Genomic DNA, 18,546 nt, shown 5'->3' with positions numbered 1-18,546 from the left:
AATCTCTGAAGATGTTGAACGTGTTTAAGACGTTTTCGACAACTTTGATCTACACGATGCATTCACTGACTAATAGGAAAAAACGGACACATGATTAAAATTAAATTTTTTACTAAATATGGTAAAAACACAAATGGTGCCGCAGGGTCCCAGGCATTTTTGTAAAGAATTTAAGGTTTCTTTTTTACTGTATTTGCATATAACAACATTTTTGTTGCAGGTTAAACAATCGTTGCCCTTGAGCCAACAGTGAAATAGTATCAAAAAATAGTGTAAAATGTAAGATATGATAAAAATAATTGACATACATGTCAGATGCAAAATATAAGAATGTATACGTTTTTAGATTTTACCTTTAGGTGTGTGTGGGATTAACCACTTAAAAAGATGTAGGATTAGGGTATCTGTTCACGCTAAAGATTTGCTGTTTCCTGCGTTGAACCTGCCGGCAAAATGGATGCAGATAATATATAAATGAGAAAGTTATTTTAGAATTTGCAACAAGACAAAAAAACACACCGGTGCAAAAGCTTAACACACATATTTGTTTGTTACTAACAAAATCATTTATTTTAAGAAATTATTTTATCATAGTTATTATTACAATACATATTAATGAGGATCTATGAAACTGGGATCCTCAACCTAAACATATTTACAAAATTTCACAGTGAATTTGGTGCATTTGGTTATAATATCAGAAAAAATATGCCCCCCCAACAAAACAAAAAACAATGACAGATAATCTGGCCCAGGACTATGAATGATATAGTGGAGGTTTGCACACTACTGTATATTGAATAGTTACTTTGATAATAATTTAAATCCCTTCTAGACATCCCACTCTACATTCTAGCTGCAATTATAAGCACCTCCTCTGTGTAAAAGTATCCAACTAGAGAATCGAGTGCAAGAGGTTTCAAAAAAAAAAAAAATTGTGCTATGCTTGTTTCAGACATGCACAGAAGTTCTGGACATTCTTTAGAGATTGCTTGCATGCGAGGATGCACAAAGCCATTTGGCAGGTTCTTCAGAACTCCTTCAGTCAGCTAGCCAGCTAAATCTCCAGCTGCGTCCCTCACAGGCCGGATGCAAACTCAGGAGAATGTCTGGACTGTTTCCTCCCAGTGCGTTTCAAGAGTTCATGTCTGCTCTGTAGAAGTAGTCAAAAGAAAAGGGCAGGAATGTCAGGAGGATAATGTGACGGAGGTGGTGCAGGAGATAGTTTGGGTTCTTCAGTCTGATCTTTGGGGTATGCAGCCTTCCATCTCCAGCACCTCAGGCCATCCGTCGAATTTGTTTGTGTCAGCGGCATTCTTTATATGCTGAGGAGGTAAAGAGGAAAAAGCTGAGGAGCATTATTAAACATGAGTGTGTCTGATGATTGAATAGATTCTCACTTCCGGACACAAAGTTTTGTTCTATCTCTGGTGGTACTCCTCACCTGTTCAAACGGACTCTTGGTTTTGATGCCTTTTCCTCCTACAAAGACCCAGTTGTCCCTGAAGCCCAACTTACTGACATACGAGCTACCCAGATCAGAAATGAGTTTCCTGGCTTCATCGTTGAGCCTACAGGACAAAAGGAAACCTTCCAATTTAACCCGGAAACACTGATAAAATGCAGAACAACCCAAGTCAAATCCTCTGCAATTCTCACTTTGTTGCTGGATCATCAAATGAGGCCATCAGCACCACTGTACCTTCCTCAATTTCCTGCAGGAATTTGATAAGAGGTGCCACGTCTATGGGAAAGTTACACAGTTACCACCACTGCACTGAAGGGTTTAATAAACAGTTTTAAACATTGAAAACTAATCTACCTACCTCCAGCCCACATATCGAAACTTGATGTCCTCACCACTTGCCCATTTTTGCCTTTATTGAAGATTAAAAATAAATCACATGATGACGGAGGACAAAAAAGAGGAAATAATAAAGATGAACCAACTTTGTCTATTTATGTCAGTGAAAAGTCAGCAGCGACTCACCATGACAATACTCTTATCTACAGTCATATTACACAAGGTTGTGTTATTTTAACGTGTGTTACCGTTGACAAGAGCGATGTTGATGCCCCTCCCTACGTTGTTCTTCACACTGCTCATTAATCTGTGACAATAAGACATACATTTGACAATGTTGTTGAGTTACTGTATTTTCCCGACTATCAGTTGCTCTGGAATATCACACCAGTGCCCTTTAGTGGCTGTCAGTGTGAACATAAACCTGAAATTATATATTGTAATATATAAGTCGCACCTGAGTGTAAATTGCAAACCCAGCCAAAGGATATGAAAAAGTGAGACTTAAAGTCCGGAAAATACGGTATATATGATTATATATCAAAGTGCGACTTAAAGTCCGGAAAATACGGCATATATGATTATATATACACATACATACAGTAGATACATATATAATAGATACATATACACACATCTAATGTGTATATATACTTATATATTTATATATACATATGTTTTGGGTTTTTTGTACATGTTTTTCAGCTCATTACACTGCCTGTGTGGTAGAGTTTGAAACACTTGTCATTCTCTCACTACTTACACTTTGTCCTCCAGGCACATTCTGGGCCCCACCACACTGGCAGCTCCACTCGCAACTTTAAAGGCAAAGTGTGCAGCAGGACACGACTTGGACAGGCCACACTTGTTCCTGAGTGGCTTCTCTGCTGTGGATTCATGAAAAGAACTCCAGTCACAACATGAGCAAACCCACCTTCACACCATACCGACACAAAGGCCTGCTCAGTGAAAGGAGCACAAACTTGAGACGTAAGTGTCGTAAAAATCATGTGGCTCTAAACTGAATTTATTCATCTTCTAAATGTCAAGTGCTATGCTCCACAGTTTGGTGTAGATAAATAGGGTGTGGCACATGTGTGATCTGGCTTCAAGATTACAATAAAAAAGAGGAACAAAGATGGTAAATAGCAAGAGAGACAGCTGCTAACTTTTAAGACATGGGGGAAGGGGAAATAATAGACATTACTTACTAAGAGAGTTCCCCGGCAGAGATTTTGCTGTAGGGGAGAAATTCGCACACAAAAGAAAAATAAATATATATATGTATATAAAGACCTGCAAAATATCTTCAAAAGGTCAAAGTGTATACACAAATAGCTATAACAGGCACACACACATTTGTAGACCAACGGGACAACACCGTTTTGTGTGTTATGCTTCGCATGGTATAATATCACGTCATCCTAACGGTGACCCACATGTGATTCTGATTGTGGCCACTAGTGGGAATGTGGTTTTACGTGTGCTACAACCCGTCTCTGGTGTCTTCAGCTGATAACCTATGAAGTCCCATGACCAACGGGTGCAAAAGTGAAAGTTTTTTGCGGCCTAAGTTTGGGTACCATAGTTCACTGCTGTATATATATATACACATATATATACATACATATATATATACATAGACATGTATATACATATATATATACACATATATATACATATATACATATATATATATATATTTATTTCCTGGTGGATTATTAAAACAATTATATCACGTTGCATATGATGTTCAACTAACAGGCAAACTAATGAGGTTGAGAAATTATAAATTCATTTATAAATATATATTCAATTTCTATGCTATGCGTGTCCAAAAAGGTGAAAAGTGTCACTCACACATCATGCTACTCAGCTTTAAATCCATGTTAATTTCTAGCAGCTGAAATGTCAAAAATACAGCCAGAAGGAATGCAGAGAACAACGCTGCAAACTTCAAAATACCTGGAATAAAAACAGTGCAAGAATAGACAAATTAGACAAATGTAGATTTTATGGAATGTAGAATGTAAGTCGTAGATAAACTTACTGCCAGTCCTGACCATCTTAGTGTGTCCAAACTCCCTGTCCTACTACTGATAACCTGCAAGAACAAATAGAACAAACATGAAAAGATAATTGTGCTATTGCCACAATATATCTTATGACTGTTTGATCAAACTGATGTGATGGGTAACGGAGAGATGAGATTAGCCCAAAAACGGCTGACCAAAACAAGAATCACCAAAACAAAGCATTTTGGCAAAAGTATTAATTATATATGGGACAATAAGTAGTTTATTCTTCACCCTCGCCTTTGTTTGTCTTTCTGTCCTTTTGTCATCACTGACCCTTGTACCTTATTGGCCATATTATTCTTCTGACATTTTGCTTATTTCATTTCTTTCTAGTGAGACTCAGCCACATTGCCCCCCGCTGTGTCTACGTGACATGCGTTTTTTTTGGTATATTTTGTCGGCGTATGCTAGTCACTGAAAAGAAGACAGGGGTCCGGCAGTAACGGCAGCAGGGCGACGTTAACTTTCCTTGACGACAACTGCTAACAGTAGACAAAAGACACGCACACTTTATTTCTTCTAACAGATGTTGTTTGTTCCATTCCTCCCCCCAAACTGAGTTCCGTTTCTGATAAGAGGTTTTTAGTGACTGGTGGTTAGCACTGAAGCTACGTTTAAAAATGCTAAGTTGAGTCGCTCGCTGTGGAACTTCCTCGTCTGCGCTGCCCGATAAAAAAAGAGACTTCCTACAGAGTTATGACTATGTGACGCTGACTCACATTTAAAAGGGAGAAATAGACTTTAGAAAACTCACCGCTGGATGAATGTCTAGTGTATGCGTACCTGTTTATTTGTGACGGGAACCACAGGTAGGGAGAGTCTGGCTTACTCACACTGTTATTGCAGTTGGTGTGAAATGACAGCGGTGCTGCTGTTGGATGAAGTGTGGCCACATATATGCCTGTGCAAAAATAACGACGGTAATGATGGTAATAATAATAAAATAATAATAATAACACAGATCATAGCGGTATTATGCGTTTTGCGTTTTTTGTTGTTTCATATTAATAAACACTGTATTTAATATTCTTTATTTAATATCTTATAGGCGCAAGGAACAGACTGTGACAGGTCTTAATTTATGCTACATTTAATCAGCATTTGGTTATTTTTTAATCTTTTTAGGGGTTTTTTTCGTCTAAAAATATTTTATTTCTTTGTATTTTTGTGTGAAACGTTTTTGTTGGCTTCAACATTTTAGTTTTCATACTACCTTGTAACTGTTGGTTGGTTTACTATAGCGCTTGTGTTTACCTACGACAATGTTATTGACTGAATTGATCTTAAGAAAGACTGCTGTATGTCCTACAGGGCAATTCACTGGGGACTTGCTTTGTTTCCAGATCTTTAGTGAGTGTAACAACATACACAGTTTACAAAAGCTAAAAAAAAGCAACCCCATCCCAGTGGGGTCATAGATTACCTCTTTAGCTTTGTACTTAACCATACAAATCACACTTAAACATACACCTAATCCCATTATTTTGAATACATTTTTCATGACTTGCAAACATAAAGGACTACAAATTCTACAAAGCCTAAAAATACGAACTCTGCTCCAAAGTATCAATTAACCTCAATGTACCAAAAAAAAAAACATATTACGCTTAAAATATGAAACAATTTATTGCTCACAAATGCAAATTGTAACAATCATCATTTGTGTTTTGACATGCAGCATTTAAACATAAAAATGCGGTGTAAAATTAGTGAAATACAAAACACAATACTGTACAAATTAACAACTACACATAGAAACTGAATGAAATGAAAAAGCTCAATAAATTAATGTGCTTCACTTTTTTTTTTTTTTATAGATTTTGACATAGAATCCCCAGAAGGTGGCACACAGAACAACCCAGTCCAAATTATACATATTCATTTGATAAAAGGCAGTCTCTTCTCAGCACACCAGGTCCATTTATACCATCAGAACATTCCATTTGTCATCCAATAAGGTCCTGTCATCATATAAACAAAGTAATGGCAAAAATAATTCAAGGATTAAGTTTTGAGTGTAGAAATATGCAAAACAGTGAAACGAAATAGACCTTAAAAAAAAAAAGCACCAATCTGAAATATGAAGCTTACATCGTCTGAGTCATGCTGACAGTTGCCATTGCTGCTAGTGCCGCTTTCAAGGTCAGTAACGCAGTTATTTTCCTCCTGTATCTGCAATTTGGACAAGCGATACACTGGTGTCCTGTAGAGGGAGCCAGAAACCCCCCCAAAAATAAAATATAACAGCACGAGCATTGCCACAATGAAACACACACTGGAGTGCGTGAATATAAACAACATATTAAGAAAGGTATGTAGGTGTCTGTATACATAATGATTGCACGCACACGTACTTCATGTCTACAAAGACACAAGGAGTTGGTGTGTGTGTGTGAGGGCGAGTGTGTGTGTGTGTTTATCCTACCTGTCTTTATAAACCACACGTTTGACAGCAAGAAAAGCAGAAACAATCGCCAACAGGACAATGACACCTGCTCCTGCACACACCAGCATCAGCACCAACCTCTCTCGCTGCACACATAGGCAACAGCTGTGACTTAGAATTTGAACATGAATTATAACAGATGAGGTTAAAATATATATATACTTACTGGTGTATCAAAGGCTATATCAGGGGGTGTGGACCAACCAGAAGAGTTAGGTGTAGGTTTGACACCACAGGGCCTGATGACTGTCTGCACTGCCATGTGCGGCATGAAACCGCCTTCACACTTATCACTCGGCACTTTACGGTACCTATGGATACGGTGCGTTAGCTTGTGAGGGATTTTTATAGTCCTTAAGTAAAAACCTCTTTACTAAACAGTGTGATGTTTGTTACCCTGCAGTCAGTAGCTCATCCTCTTGACCTTCCAAGCAGATCTCCAACGTTTTATTTGCAGCATCGGGTTGCCTGATACACTCTGAAGTGTTCGGGTGACGATAGTAGCCATAGTCACTGTGAAGTGTCACAAAAAATGTCCAGATATTGCCCATAAATACCCCCAAAGAGCCATAAAGTAATGTAATTTAGTTAAATAGTTAAATATTTGATGAAAAAGCAGAAAACAAAATAAATGAGCTGGTAAGAACAGTGACTAGCCTGGAATAGCTAGAACGCTAAAAGAAAATTCAGTAATATTTTGTAAAACATTCCAATAAGGATTAAAAACTGGCCAAAAGATTACTGACGTTTGGACAAATGTAACTTAAATATCCTAATATATTTAAATGGTGGTTAAAAGATGAAGTCGGTCCATAAAGATAATTTGTCAAAGCTAGTTGGAAAAGTTCGAATAAAAGAAAGTTGATAAAAATTAGACAAAAATTACCAAAAGTTGGAACCAAATGGCTCAAAACATCATTTAAACATTTGCTAAAATCTTTCCTAAATTAGGGAAAATATGTCTATAGTTGATAATACCAGGCGTAAACAAGCTAAATAACAAATGTTAGCCAAAGGCTAGGCCATAATAGGGGGATTTTTATTGAACTTACCATAAGTAATCATCTCTGACACACAGGCAAGAGGTTTGCTTCTTGGTTACCACAAAACTTTTCCCATTTCTGCACACAGATTGTTTCTTTAGCCTCCTGTAGGTTTCCTTTACACCCAGGACACAGCCGTTTCTCTCAGGGTCTCCCTGCTCTGTAGAATGGGCCAGCCACTCCTCATAGTCCTCGTCACCACCTGATGAACCAGATGGCAAACCAGTCAGAACACAAGCTTCCAACTTCTTCATAAAAAACGGTAAAAAAAGAATATATATATATATATATATATAAAACATTTTTTATCCTTTTTTTAAAGCAAATGTGTCACAAGTTTTATCTGTCTGAGCACTACTGTTAGCTTCTGAGCTAATAGTTTGCTATTCTGTCCAACTTCAAGCTCTTTAAAAGCTAAATTCAGTTTAGTTTAGTCTATGCATTTTGTTTCACCCTTTTAATCCATAATGTTGTGCTATTTTATATAAAACAGTGAGACATCTTTCTGTGCTACATGTTTAGCCACATTTGAGCTAATGTTATTGTTGGTTGGTATGTATTGCTATTGTAAATTGATATTTAGCTTTATGATTTGCATGTTTTCCAGGTAACTTTAAAAATGTTCGATATGTTTTTGCTGACTTTCATTTCTAATCATTTTCCTAATTCCCCGTTTTAATAAGACACATAGAAAGTGTAAAAATGCTATTTTCCTAATTCCCCGTTTTAATAAGATAAATGACACATAGAAAGTGTAAAAATGCTTTACGGAAATCTATCCAACTCAAAGTAACCTTTTATGCTTACTGCAGTTATAACAAATATATTAGTATGTATATGTGTACTATTTAAGTCGGTACAAGCTCAAAAGTGGTGGTGAAATTTATACTTCCACCACTGGGTGGCAGCATGCTCCGTATAGAAACGTTGCAGAGTAAATCACTGCAACTCACACTCTCGAGTGATGAGGCTCTGGAAGTCGATGGTAACAGCTACCCACATGGGCTGCCCGTCTTCCTCTGGCCGGAAACCCCACACACTGACGTTCATGGCCTTGGTGCCCGGCTCAGACGCCAGGCCAGCGAAGAAAAACGGCTGCTCTGTGAAATTATACAGTTTCCAGCATTGGCCTTCATCTGTGGAGAACTTGATGGTCTTGACTTGTCCTTCACGCTGCGCCTCCACTGCCACAATGAGGCCACCAGAGTTTAATATACTGTAGTGGTGAGGGCCCCTCAGTGTGGCCCTCCAGTTGTAACCTCCGTCTGAGGAAACGAACACATCTGGATGCTGCGATGACGACAATGAGTCACCGACTGTGCCTGTAAAGGAGGAGGAAGAGTATGGTCCTCACTCAGTTAATGAGTAACGAGGCAGTTAGACGACTAACGTCTAATCAGTTAATGCTACAAAAAATATTTATTATTATTATTACTAGTATTCTTATCAATTAAATTTAAAGCACTAACACGCATTATTTCAGTTACTACTATTTCACTTTTAGTTTTAGGCCACTATTCACCACTAGATGTCACTGCAGTCGTTCTATTCATGACCCCCCATAGTCTGTAGGACAGGAAAGAATGGTTTTGTCAAGTAACGTACCGTGAGCAATGACCAGACCAACAGCAGTGGGGTCTGACAGAGCCAACATGGGAACTATCCTGTTGTTCCGACTGTGTTCTCCATGAACATGGAGGTTGCACTGAGGACAAAGACGCACAAATGCAAAAATGTTTTTATATATTCCTTTTCTTTTTTTTTTCCTTTTCCTTTTCCTTTCCTTATAGAAAAAAAATGCCCTGGAAAAAGTGCGATATGGATAAATGTGCGCCAACTTACACGTTTTGTTTGTTCGCTGCAGTCCACGTTCTCAGGTTTTTTAAGCTGCCGCCACTTCCCTCCTCTGTTAAAAGAAATGACAGATCGTATTCGACCATCTGAGAGGAGAACAAAGCAGAGAACATTAGAGAACATTAGAGAACTCAAAATAAAAAATGAAAAAACACCCTAGGTTTATCTAGCATGTAGCTCAAATTGTACAAAAGGAAAGCTTAAAAACTGATAATAATTCCAAGACTTTAACAAATGGATGTAACAAATAACAGATCTGTCAACATTGTAAGAAAAGACAGCTAGAAGTCATTCAGAAAAAAAAGCTGAATATTAGCCATTGTAGTTTTAAAAAATGCTAAATTTAAAAACTGAAAAAAACAAATGAATACACCTTTTACAGATGTGTGTGGGAATATATACGAACTTACCCTCATCTAGTTTATTTGTCAGGTAAACCCCTCTGAGTGATGTGATGTTTCTGAAATCGCTCTTTCTATGCCCGTCAAACAGGTGGCGCTCCAGAGACTTGGAGAACAAGATTCCACGGTCATCAGACGTGTACATGGTTCCGAAGAAGGTATCTGTAGTTAAGAAGATGTACGTATGACTTTTTACAAAATTATTGGGCTAGGATTCGTTTTATGAGTTGAAAACTTTAGCTCATTGTGACCAATTTTAGGAACATGTGAGATACCTTCTGAGATTAGCGTCATTTGGCTAACTATTAACTATTTAGTTATCTCTAATCTGATAGTGATTTGGATAACTCGGCTATCTCTGGACTATTTTTTACAATAGTTCTACTTAACTATTTGCAGCTAACTTAAGTTGTTATTCTGTTTATTTTTTTATGACAGCTTGTAGCTGGCCAATAGAAGTACATTTTCAGTTGTTGCTATGTTTAAAGTTAAGCTAATATTTACATAGATATCATCTATTGTATTTTTACAAATTTTTGGTGTTTTATCTCCTCTATAAACCGTGCAGTTTTTCTTTTAAATTACTAATCATTATTTCCTCTTTTACCTAACAATACTTTGCTAATTTCTGGCTATTTCAACCGAAAGCTGAGAATCTGAAGAAAGTGTTTCTGCGTCTGTTGTAAATCTTCTCCAACATAAGCTTTCAGAAAATGACAACAAACCTCAACACATTCTGATGCAAACAGGATGTGGTTTCCCACTTATACATTTCTGTTATTTGGAATCGAAAGTGAACATTTTTTGATCTCCTCTGAAGCGTTAACTCACATTTGAAATGAAAAAAAAAAATGTAGTGACGTTGGGTGCAGGAAAGAAGGTTTCAGTTATCGTGACGTTGGGTGCAGGAAAGAAGGTTTTGAAAGAGGTTTCAGTTATATGATAATATATGAAATTATCTGAAATTGGTTTTGGTGGCGACTCCCTACAACTTGCCATAACTAAGCATAATATTTACACCTGTTTGTGTGGCAGTCGGTGTCATGCTGACGCCGACTTTTCTGCATCAGCACCACGTCGAGCTGTCACCATCAATCATAATTTCAGCTGTGTGAAGCTCAGACACATGCACGGTCGTACCGCATAAAGGACTCGCTCACCTGAGGAAGGTGAAGGACGGGGTTTACGTTTCCATTGTGTCTATCTGATGCAAATGTGTGTGTGTGTGCGCCTTTGTTACAGCATATTTATCAGCTTTGCAGTGTAACCTAAATCTCCCTCCTTTCAGCCCGACAAAAGATCCCGCCCCGATACTACCTCTGTTTATCTATACGGCACAAACGTCTCTGGTCTGTGTCAAAAAATAAGGAGGGACAAACATAAAGCGACATAAGGACAGGGTGAGTGACTTGGAGAGACCGGGAACAAAGGCCCTCTCAGTCAGACGTCCAGGCACAAACACACCGAGTTTGATGGAATGATTTGTCAGCAACAGCAGGAACTTGTGAAACCAGTCTGTTTTTTTTACCGTTGTGCTTTTCCATTACAACAAAAGAGGGCGAGAGAGAGAGAGGGAGAGAGAGAGAGAGGGTGAGCTGGAACTTCCGTTAAATAACAGCTCTCAACATGTACGTGTCAACTAGTTTCTTCAAGGTACCAATCGTATGCAGGCGTGTGGTCGTGTGTGCATTAATGAACATGTCCGGCCTTGTTGTTGATGTTTTAGCGCAGGTCGTCCGATTAGAGAACAAATCCTGGATCTTCAATTTAAGGGCTCTTGTCACAGTTTTAAGGAGGATTTGAAGGTGAAAACGCAGATTAGATTAAGGGATTAACACGCGACGTTTGGTTTAGTTCATACGAGGTCACGAGGAGACTGGGTTAGGGTCGAGTCTACGACCGGGCCACGTGGTTTAACGTCACAGACTGAGTCGTAGAACAAGTTCTGGTCGAGTCGAGTTGAGTCTGAAGTTGAAGATGCTCGGTTCGGAGGATGTAGGTAGCACCCCCCCCCCCCCCCCCCCCCCCCCTCACACACACACGATCCCGCAAAGAGATAGGTGGTAGATAATGGACAGATGGAAAGTACCTCAAGAGCTGGGATGTTAATGGTGCTTGTAGCGCCCTCTACCGCATTTTCAACTATTTTTGCAAAAATGAATGTTGCCGATTCTTATCAGCCCTTACTTTGAGATTTGAATCAACCTGGAGACACATAGGTGTGTGAGCGTGTGTGTGTGTGTGAAGGCTGTTACCTCCTGGGTTGTCCACGTGCATGAAGAGCATGTCCTCATCTCCATCAAGGATAGAATAGAACTACATTTACACACACACACACACACACACACACAGGGATTATAGATAGATAAAAAACACACGTCATAGTAACGACTAAATTACTCTTCATCACCTATGGTATAGGTTCAGTAACACACGTGTTGTGTGTGTTGTGTGTGTGTGTGTGTGTGTTGTGTCTTCCGGTATGGTTATATTTGTGGAAGAGCTGGGTTAGCGGTGAGATTAGGTTAACACTTTCTGTTCCTCATTTATAAACCAAACCAAAGTCCCTATAATGTGGCATTTAAATGTGTGTTTGGGTAAAAACTAAATGTTCTCTCAACATAAGCATCTCCATAGAATCACACAGAAAAAAAACGTGAATATTCTCCCACCTGCTCTGTGGAGGCTGAAGGCAGCAGAGCTCGGCTGAAGGTGTCTCCTTGGTCTGAGGAGAAGTACATGACACGAGGAGATCTCTGGGAGTTCAAACAAACCATACATTTATGAGAATACATTTTTTTAAAAAATGGTTAATGACGCTTGAAAATGTCATTTAACTTTGTTGTTACCGGATCTTCCATGACAGAGAAGAAGAGAAAAGCTCCGATGTAGCCGAAGCTGAAGATGTCCTCGTGGATGATGGTGAAGGATCTTCCCAGGTCTTTAGTTGTCTTCAGGACCAGGTCTCCTCTCTCTTCTGCATCCACTGAAAAGACACAAAGACTTTACACCAGGAATGACCTGAAAGGTAAAAACTTGTTGTTATCATTTGGACGTGATTCGGTCACTTCTCACCTGCGTCTACTCGACTGTAGCTGAAGAACAAGTTGACACCAGCTCCCCTAGTGGAAAGAAGAAGAATTCAATAATTTATTCAATTCTTGTAATATTTATTACACATTGTTTTTATGTTCTTGACATTCCTTGATGAACATTTAGCCATTTTTGAACAATTTGAATTTTCTTTTTTCTTTTTTTGGGGGGCGGGGGGGGGGGGGGGGTGGTTCAGGGAGGTAACTTTAGTTTTAACCTTTGGGTCCAGAACATCTGTTTTTGACATACCAGCTAAAATTAAAAAAAAATTAAAAACCACATACCCTTCATGACAGAGAGGTGTGTAAACTGACACCATTTAAACACACTGTGTTTCCCCAATTATATACTTTAAGTATATATTATAAAATATATAAATACATTTATCCATTGCCCAGAATGTTTGCTATTTATCACAATATTTACCTCCAATGTTTGTCACTTTCAGGTTGAGTCTTAGTGTAAAAACAACTTAGTCGTTGCTTTTTATTTGTATTTTTATTCCAACTTGATCATATTTCTGTGGTAATATTTGTTTATATTTACTATTGTTTTGGCAACTCCTAGATTTTTTTTGTGCCGTACTTTGAGCTTCTTTTTGCAAAACTTTAGTAGAATATTTACCTCTCTTAACTTTAGCACTTTTTGTTTCTGCTATTTCCTGTTTCCTGTTTTAGTTATCATTTAACTTGTGTTTTGGACATTCTTTGGAATTCCCCAGAATTCTTGCTTTAGCTGAGGCATCTAACCAGGAAGCCTGGTTGTACATTTTTAAAATTAGACTCTGCGTACACCACAGAAAAACACTCTGAAAATTTAGGATTTGTTTTATTTATAAATGTCTCTTGCAGCTGTGTATTTCAATATTCTAGCAAATAAGCTAGAGAGGTGCAGCAACAGCGAGTGAGTGTGATGTGACTTTTGAGTTTCCTGTTTGTTCTCACCATGAGAAAGAATGCACTCCATCATGGACTTTTGTCCATTTGGCCCCGGAGTCCAGAGAGAGCCACAGACTGCCCTGCGTGTGAGGAGGAAACAGAGTGCTGTTTGCTTTTGCTCCGAGGTGTGTGTTTGATGTGCGGTGAGTGTGTGTTTAGCCGTGTGTGTGACTCACGTCGATGCTGAGGGCCACCAGGTAGTCGTGGTTGACAGGGTGGTATGTGATTGGCTGAACCAAATGGAAGGGCAGCTGGGTGAACTTGAAGGTTGCTCCTGCGTCCGTGGAGGCGAAGATAATTCCTCCTGGGTTGTCCACCACCGGCACGTCAGCAGTCAGTATCACCTGTAAAAAGAAAATTTAAAAAGGTTAATATTTTATTACCTTCAAATAAACAATTACATCGTCAACATCGAAGCTGACCAGAAAGTGAACCTGCTTTACTACGACTAAGTACGACTGAATATTTTCGACACAACTTTTAGCTAATATTACAATTTCTGTTTTTTTTAACTTTAAGCAATTTTGGCCAAACTCTTTTCATGTGGCTTTCAAGAATTTCGGGCTAATTTTAGTGATCCTAATACCTGATGTGGTAGCTAGTTCAGTTAGCTATCGTTTAGCAACATAATAGTGACGAAAGAGAGGTTTTGAAAATCACAGAAATCTGACTTTAAAATGTTCCCATGATGCATTGCAAAACCAACAACTCAATATTTCCCCTTATTTGCTCTTAGGCAAGCCTGGTTCAAAGGAAAACAAAGGCAAGACTTCTCCATTTTAGGTGACACACACAATATCTCTCACACACACACACACACGAACTTCCCTGACATTTTACATCATGGCCAAGGTGAAGTAAATGTCGACTCACTGAGCTCCCAGGACCAACGCTCACTCCAAACTCCTCCTTTATGAAAGTGTTGTTGATCCGACTGGAAATGTCGTGGAAAGATTTTCCATAATCCGTGCTGTGAAAAGAGGAAATCCAGCCATTTCTCCTTTCCCGTGCATGTGACGGAGCTGCCGCTGTGATGTTTTCTTTTCATACACAAACTCACCTCCTGTAGAGCCGTGAGGAGCCTCCATCCAGGAAGGTGTCGAGAGGAGCGCTGATTGTAGACAGAACCAGAACCACCTGGAAAAAGTTAGCTACATTTCATCAACGTTAAATCTGGAGAACACACAAACAGTGAACTGTTCTAGGTACTTTGCAGTTCTCTGAGCAGTACAAATATACTCACTCCGGTTCCGTCGCCCACCCAGGTGAGAATGACATGGGAGCCGTCGTCACCATTAAACCCAGTCTGGGGGAACGAGAGCAGAGAAAAACGGCATCAACCAATACGATTTAATGAAGAAGATTCTCTTTGCGCCGCTGTCTTTCTGCGAAGTCTTTGTTGACAGGTCCGTTAGCAAAGGTTCTCACTACTTCCTGTTGGATTGAAGACCATGTGTGGGCCACTAAATGTCCTGTAATTAACTGTTAAAAATACGGGCCACGTCATTGTTTTTTCTTACGTGAGCAGGAATATGCCTAGCCCTTTGTGGGCCATTGGACAGTTGAACTGGGCCTGTAATCCTGAAAGAATGAATGAAAGAAAACCGTCCTTTTCCTATTTATTGTAACATTTCATCTTATTCTGGATCATCCTTACTGTTATTCAAAGTTTTTTGGTTAAAATTCTGCTAACGCTGGATTATGCTAATTGCGCTATTTAAAAAAAAAAAAAAATTCTGCTAACGCTGGATTATGCTAATCGTGCTATTTTTTTTTTTATTTAGTTAAAAAGCTAATCTTAATCTGTAATCTAACGCTAATCCAGGGGTCACCAACGTGGTGCCCGGGGGCACCTGGTAGCCCCCATGGACTACCTAAGGTGCCCGCAGGCTATGTTCTACAAATAAAACTAGAGGGTCAAAAATGGTTAGTATTTCATTGATCAGAAAGTCTGTATTAAACAAGTAGCTCTCTGTAATTACTAAGTGGCCTTGAAGTAGCTCTCAGTTTCTAAAAGTTAAGTGACCCCTGCGCTAATCGGACTCAAATTCTAATTGACCATTGACCTAAGACCAAACTAAATACCTTCTCACCCAGTGGGGACGTGGCCATACAACCATAGTAACGGGCCTTAAAATGTATGGTTGGATGTTGATGTTGGAAAATCACTCTTCAGGTGGGAATGTTGGGAAATCATTCCTCTAGAATTAGTCCGAACAAATAAGTTCAAACCCAGGACTGGAAGATTGAAAACATTAAGTGACTATAGACGTTTTGTGGACATTGAACCTGCCTTTTCTTGACAAACCACACACACAAATATATACACACACAGCGTTACCTCATGTGTGTTGTCGTCCAGAACTCTGTGTTCGGCTGGAGAGAGAGGGAGTGGACAGGAGGTGAAAGGAGGACCGTGAGAAAGCCTGAATGATGACGATGACACTGATGGAGCGCTGCTCTCCCTCCGGCTCCGTGCGAGCTCCTGGCGCAGGTTCTGGTTCACATCCCGCCTGGTCCGGTGGAATGTCACGGTCCGGTCCGACGCAAGACACACGGACAGCCCGCAAAAGAGAAGCAGGAGTGTCCAGACCATATCCGATGAGGGACAAAACAAGATTCCTGTCACTGTGTGAGATGTGAGGAGACTCTGACTGACTTCTGCTCCAGTCAGGTAAAGCTGGTGGAAACGGTTTTCACGGGTCATTAACATACGAAAGTGCTGACCGAGGTGCGTCCTCTGCCAGCAGGTGTTTGTGCCCGCATCGGAGTGACCTGAGCCGCTGGGACGACGCTGACAGACTGGGACCTGAGGGAAGAGCACCTGGTGGCCACCAACACNCCAAAGAATAGGTTTTTGTTTACATTGATTAACTTTCATATTTGACACAATGGCGAACACAAAAAAAACGTTAAAAAAATATTTTTTTCATATTAATTTTCTTATTCATACTATTATAGCTATATATAATACATATTAGTTTATGTAGGGTTATCAATTAAATTAAAACAGTTCAAGTTGAAGTTTAAAAAAAAAAATAATAAAAAGGTATAGAACAATATTCTCTCTAAGTATTTAACTTATGTATTAGATCGATTATAATGAAAAATTATAATACTGTAATATATATATATATATATATATTACAGTATTATAATTTTTCATATATATTTTCACATATATTATATATATATATATAGTACAAGGCTCTATAACCATGGAAAAATACAGCAAAATCTAAAGAATCAAATTAACCAATAAATGTATCATCACCATATATTTAAATGACATAATTTCAGTGAAACTTTAGGCTTGTCTCCACAATATTTTTTATTCTTACTCTATTCTTAAGGGTTTATATACGTATATACATAAGCTAGCTTGTTGCTTCAGGGGTGTAACAGCATATAGTATATGACCCCATGAACCACTTTTAAAATTAAATTCCCATTTTAATTACAGGATACTGTACTTGGTGTTAGATATTGAGCTCCTAAACTAATTATCTGCCATTAATTCGTTATTTCTGGCATTGACTAAATGAAAACATTTTTCCTTATTTCATCCATGTCAGACCATCACCTTCGCCCAGACCTACTCACCTTGCTTGGTCTTTTTGTGTTTCGTCTTTATCTTAGTAGTTTGACAGACTCATTGCTATGGAATTAGTACCAACAATTATAATGATAACGTGTCTGAACTACTGTGTGCTTCCAACAGAGGCATTTTAAAGCAGAGTCAGACTTAAGCTTTCGCTGCAGGCTGTGTAACCAAGTTCTTACTTGTTCACGAAGTCTTTGATTAGCCTCGAAGACATGAACCTTTGACACATGCATTAGTTTGTGTTCAGCTGCTCAGTTACTCAATATGTGAAGCGTGGGTAGTTCATGAGCAAGAGACTCCTTTACATGGAAAAACTGCAGTGATCATTTCAACGCTTCATTTCAGTTTATTTTTGTCATACAACACAAGTGGAACATTTCACATTTAGTGCAAATTGTTGTTCAGTAGTGGTTTTAAGTTGGTCATTAGAGCTGACGACGCAAAAAGGAGTCACACAAACAAACACAGTGCACAACATGTTCAACAATTTACAAACATTGATTCAGAACAAAATGCTCCTCGATCAATAGTACCAGCGTCCAACATGTCCGCTCAGCAGACATTTCCCCAAGAGACAGAAATCCTCTCCGTTATGAACCGAATCCTCTGGTCACGCGAGATCGTCTGGGCTGGTTTTGTGATAGAAGTTCTCTGTTTGTCTGATGGCTCAGTGTGTAGTACTGTTGGTTTTGGATGTACATCTGACCGCCGACAGAGTTCACAACTCTGAAAAGAACAGTGAAAAACCCCACGGCTGCTCCAATTAGGTACCACTTCAGGAAGGCTGACATCAGGACTCCAGTCAAGATGAGGATGGCGCTGCAGGGCAAAAAAAAAAAAAAAAAAAAAGACTTAGTGAATTCTCTTTTCATGACAGTCAGAGAAGGAAGTGTTGACATTCCTGACATTTAGGCTTTTGTATTCACATTTCTCAACACTTCTAAATAATTAGGGAAATTTTTACGGTCTATGACGCATAGCCAATACTCCCAGCCCCAGGAAGGGCTCCATAAGAACGATTCAGAAGATTAGAAGGAGAGGCAAAAATAGTCCCTGAAACCAGACAGAGTTGGTAGTGTAATGTTTTCTAGATGCTTTACTGCAGAACTCCCCAACTGTATTTGTAACATGGACTAGTTGTCCAGTGACATGGACCAGTAGTGCCACATCAATTGTTGAAGGGTTATTTGGTCATTTATAATCTATCGAATATAATAGAATCGTGAGATTATTAATAATATGCAGCTCCAGTTGCCAGACTTGTCTTCATTTCATTCATGTGTCA

The 18,546-nt window shown here is 39.0% G+C and overlaps 2 protein-coding genes and 1 long non-coding RNA gene across 6 annotated transcripts; 1 reads left to right on the top strand and 2 right to left on the bottom strand.

The window, feature by feature from the left end:
* Positions 1–543: 543 nt before the first annotated feature.
* fam3c (FAM3 metabolism regulating signaling molecule C) lies at positions 544–4,772 on the bottom strand. 3 transcript variants are annotated; one of them, XM_008315519.3, is made up of 10 exons: positions 4,666–4,771; positions 3,855–3,908; positions 3,665–3,769; positions 3,016–3,042; positions 2,568–2,691; positions 2,053–2,111; positions 1,827–1,877; positions 1,660–1,744; positions 1,445–1,571; positions 544–1,325 (listed from the first exon to the last, which is right to left on the bottom strand). In XM_008315519.3, exons 2-10 carry the CDS (start codon positions 3,868–3,870, stop codon positions 1,236–1,238), a joined length of 684 nt encoding a protein of 227 aa, XP_008313741.1. In that variant the 5' UTR covers positions 3,871–3,908; positions 4,666–4,771; the 3' UTR covers positions 544–1,235. The 3 variants fall into 3 exon arrangements, with proteins under 3 accessions (XP_008313741.1, XP_016890222.1, XP_024913274.1); XM_017034733.2 differs by having other exon boundaries at positions 4,637–4,734; XM_025057506.1 differs by lacking the exon at positions 3,016–3,042 and having other exon boundaries at positions 4,666–4,772.
* On the top strand, positions 2,657–16,498 carry LOC112487311 (uncharacterized). Of its 2 annotated transcripts, none has more exons than XR_003050291.1 (6): positions 2,657–2,794; positions 7,460–7,633; positions 9,718–9,804; positions 12,493–12,654; positions 16,020–16,331; positions 16,408–16,498. It is a non-coding gene; the product is annotated as an uncharacterized LOC112487311 (long non-coding RNA). The 2 variants fall into 2 exon arrangements; XR_003050290.1 differs by lacking the exon at positions 2,657–2,794 and adding an exon at positions 3,915–4,691.
* LOC103382662 (sortilin) lies at positions 5,490–16,409 on the bottom strand. Its single transcript, XM_025057505.1, has 20 exons — positions 15,999–16,409; positions 14,901–14,963; positions 14,718–14,794; positions 14,531–14,627; positions 13,834–14,001; positions 13,664–13,737; positions 12,702–12,748; positions 12,476–12,612; positions 12,299–12,382; positions 11,882–11,942; positions 9,636–9,788; positions 9,214–9,311; positions 8,977–9,076; positions 8,325–8,693; positions 7,381–7,573; positions 6,725–6,841; positions 6,495–6,639; positions 6,308–6,414; positions 5,974–6,085; positions 5,490–5,843 (listed from the first exon to the last, which is right to left on the bottom strand). The coding sequence occupies exons 1-20, from the start codon at positions 16,368–16,370 to the stop codon at positions 5,829–5,831; spliced, it is 2,589 nt and encodes an 862-aa protein (XP_024913273.1). The 5' UTR covers positions 16,371–16,409; the 3' UTR covers positions 5,490–5,828.
* Positions 16,499–18,546: the final 2,048 nt, after the last annotated feature.

Source organism: Cynoglossus semilaevis, chromosome 8 (genome assembly GCF_000523025.1).
Source record: "Cynoglossus semilaevis isolate Cse_v1.0 chromosome 8, Cse_v1.0, whole genome shotgun sequence".
Classification (NCBI taxonomy): Eukaryota; Metazoa; Chordata; class Actinopteri; order Pleuronectiformes; family Cynoglossidae; genus Cynoglossus; species Cynoglossus semilaevis.
Note: the sequence above shows the minus strand (reverse complement) of the source record. Positions and strands in the feature narration are given on the sequence as shown.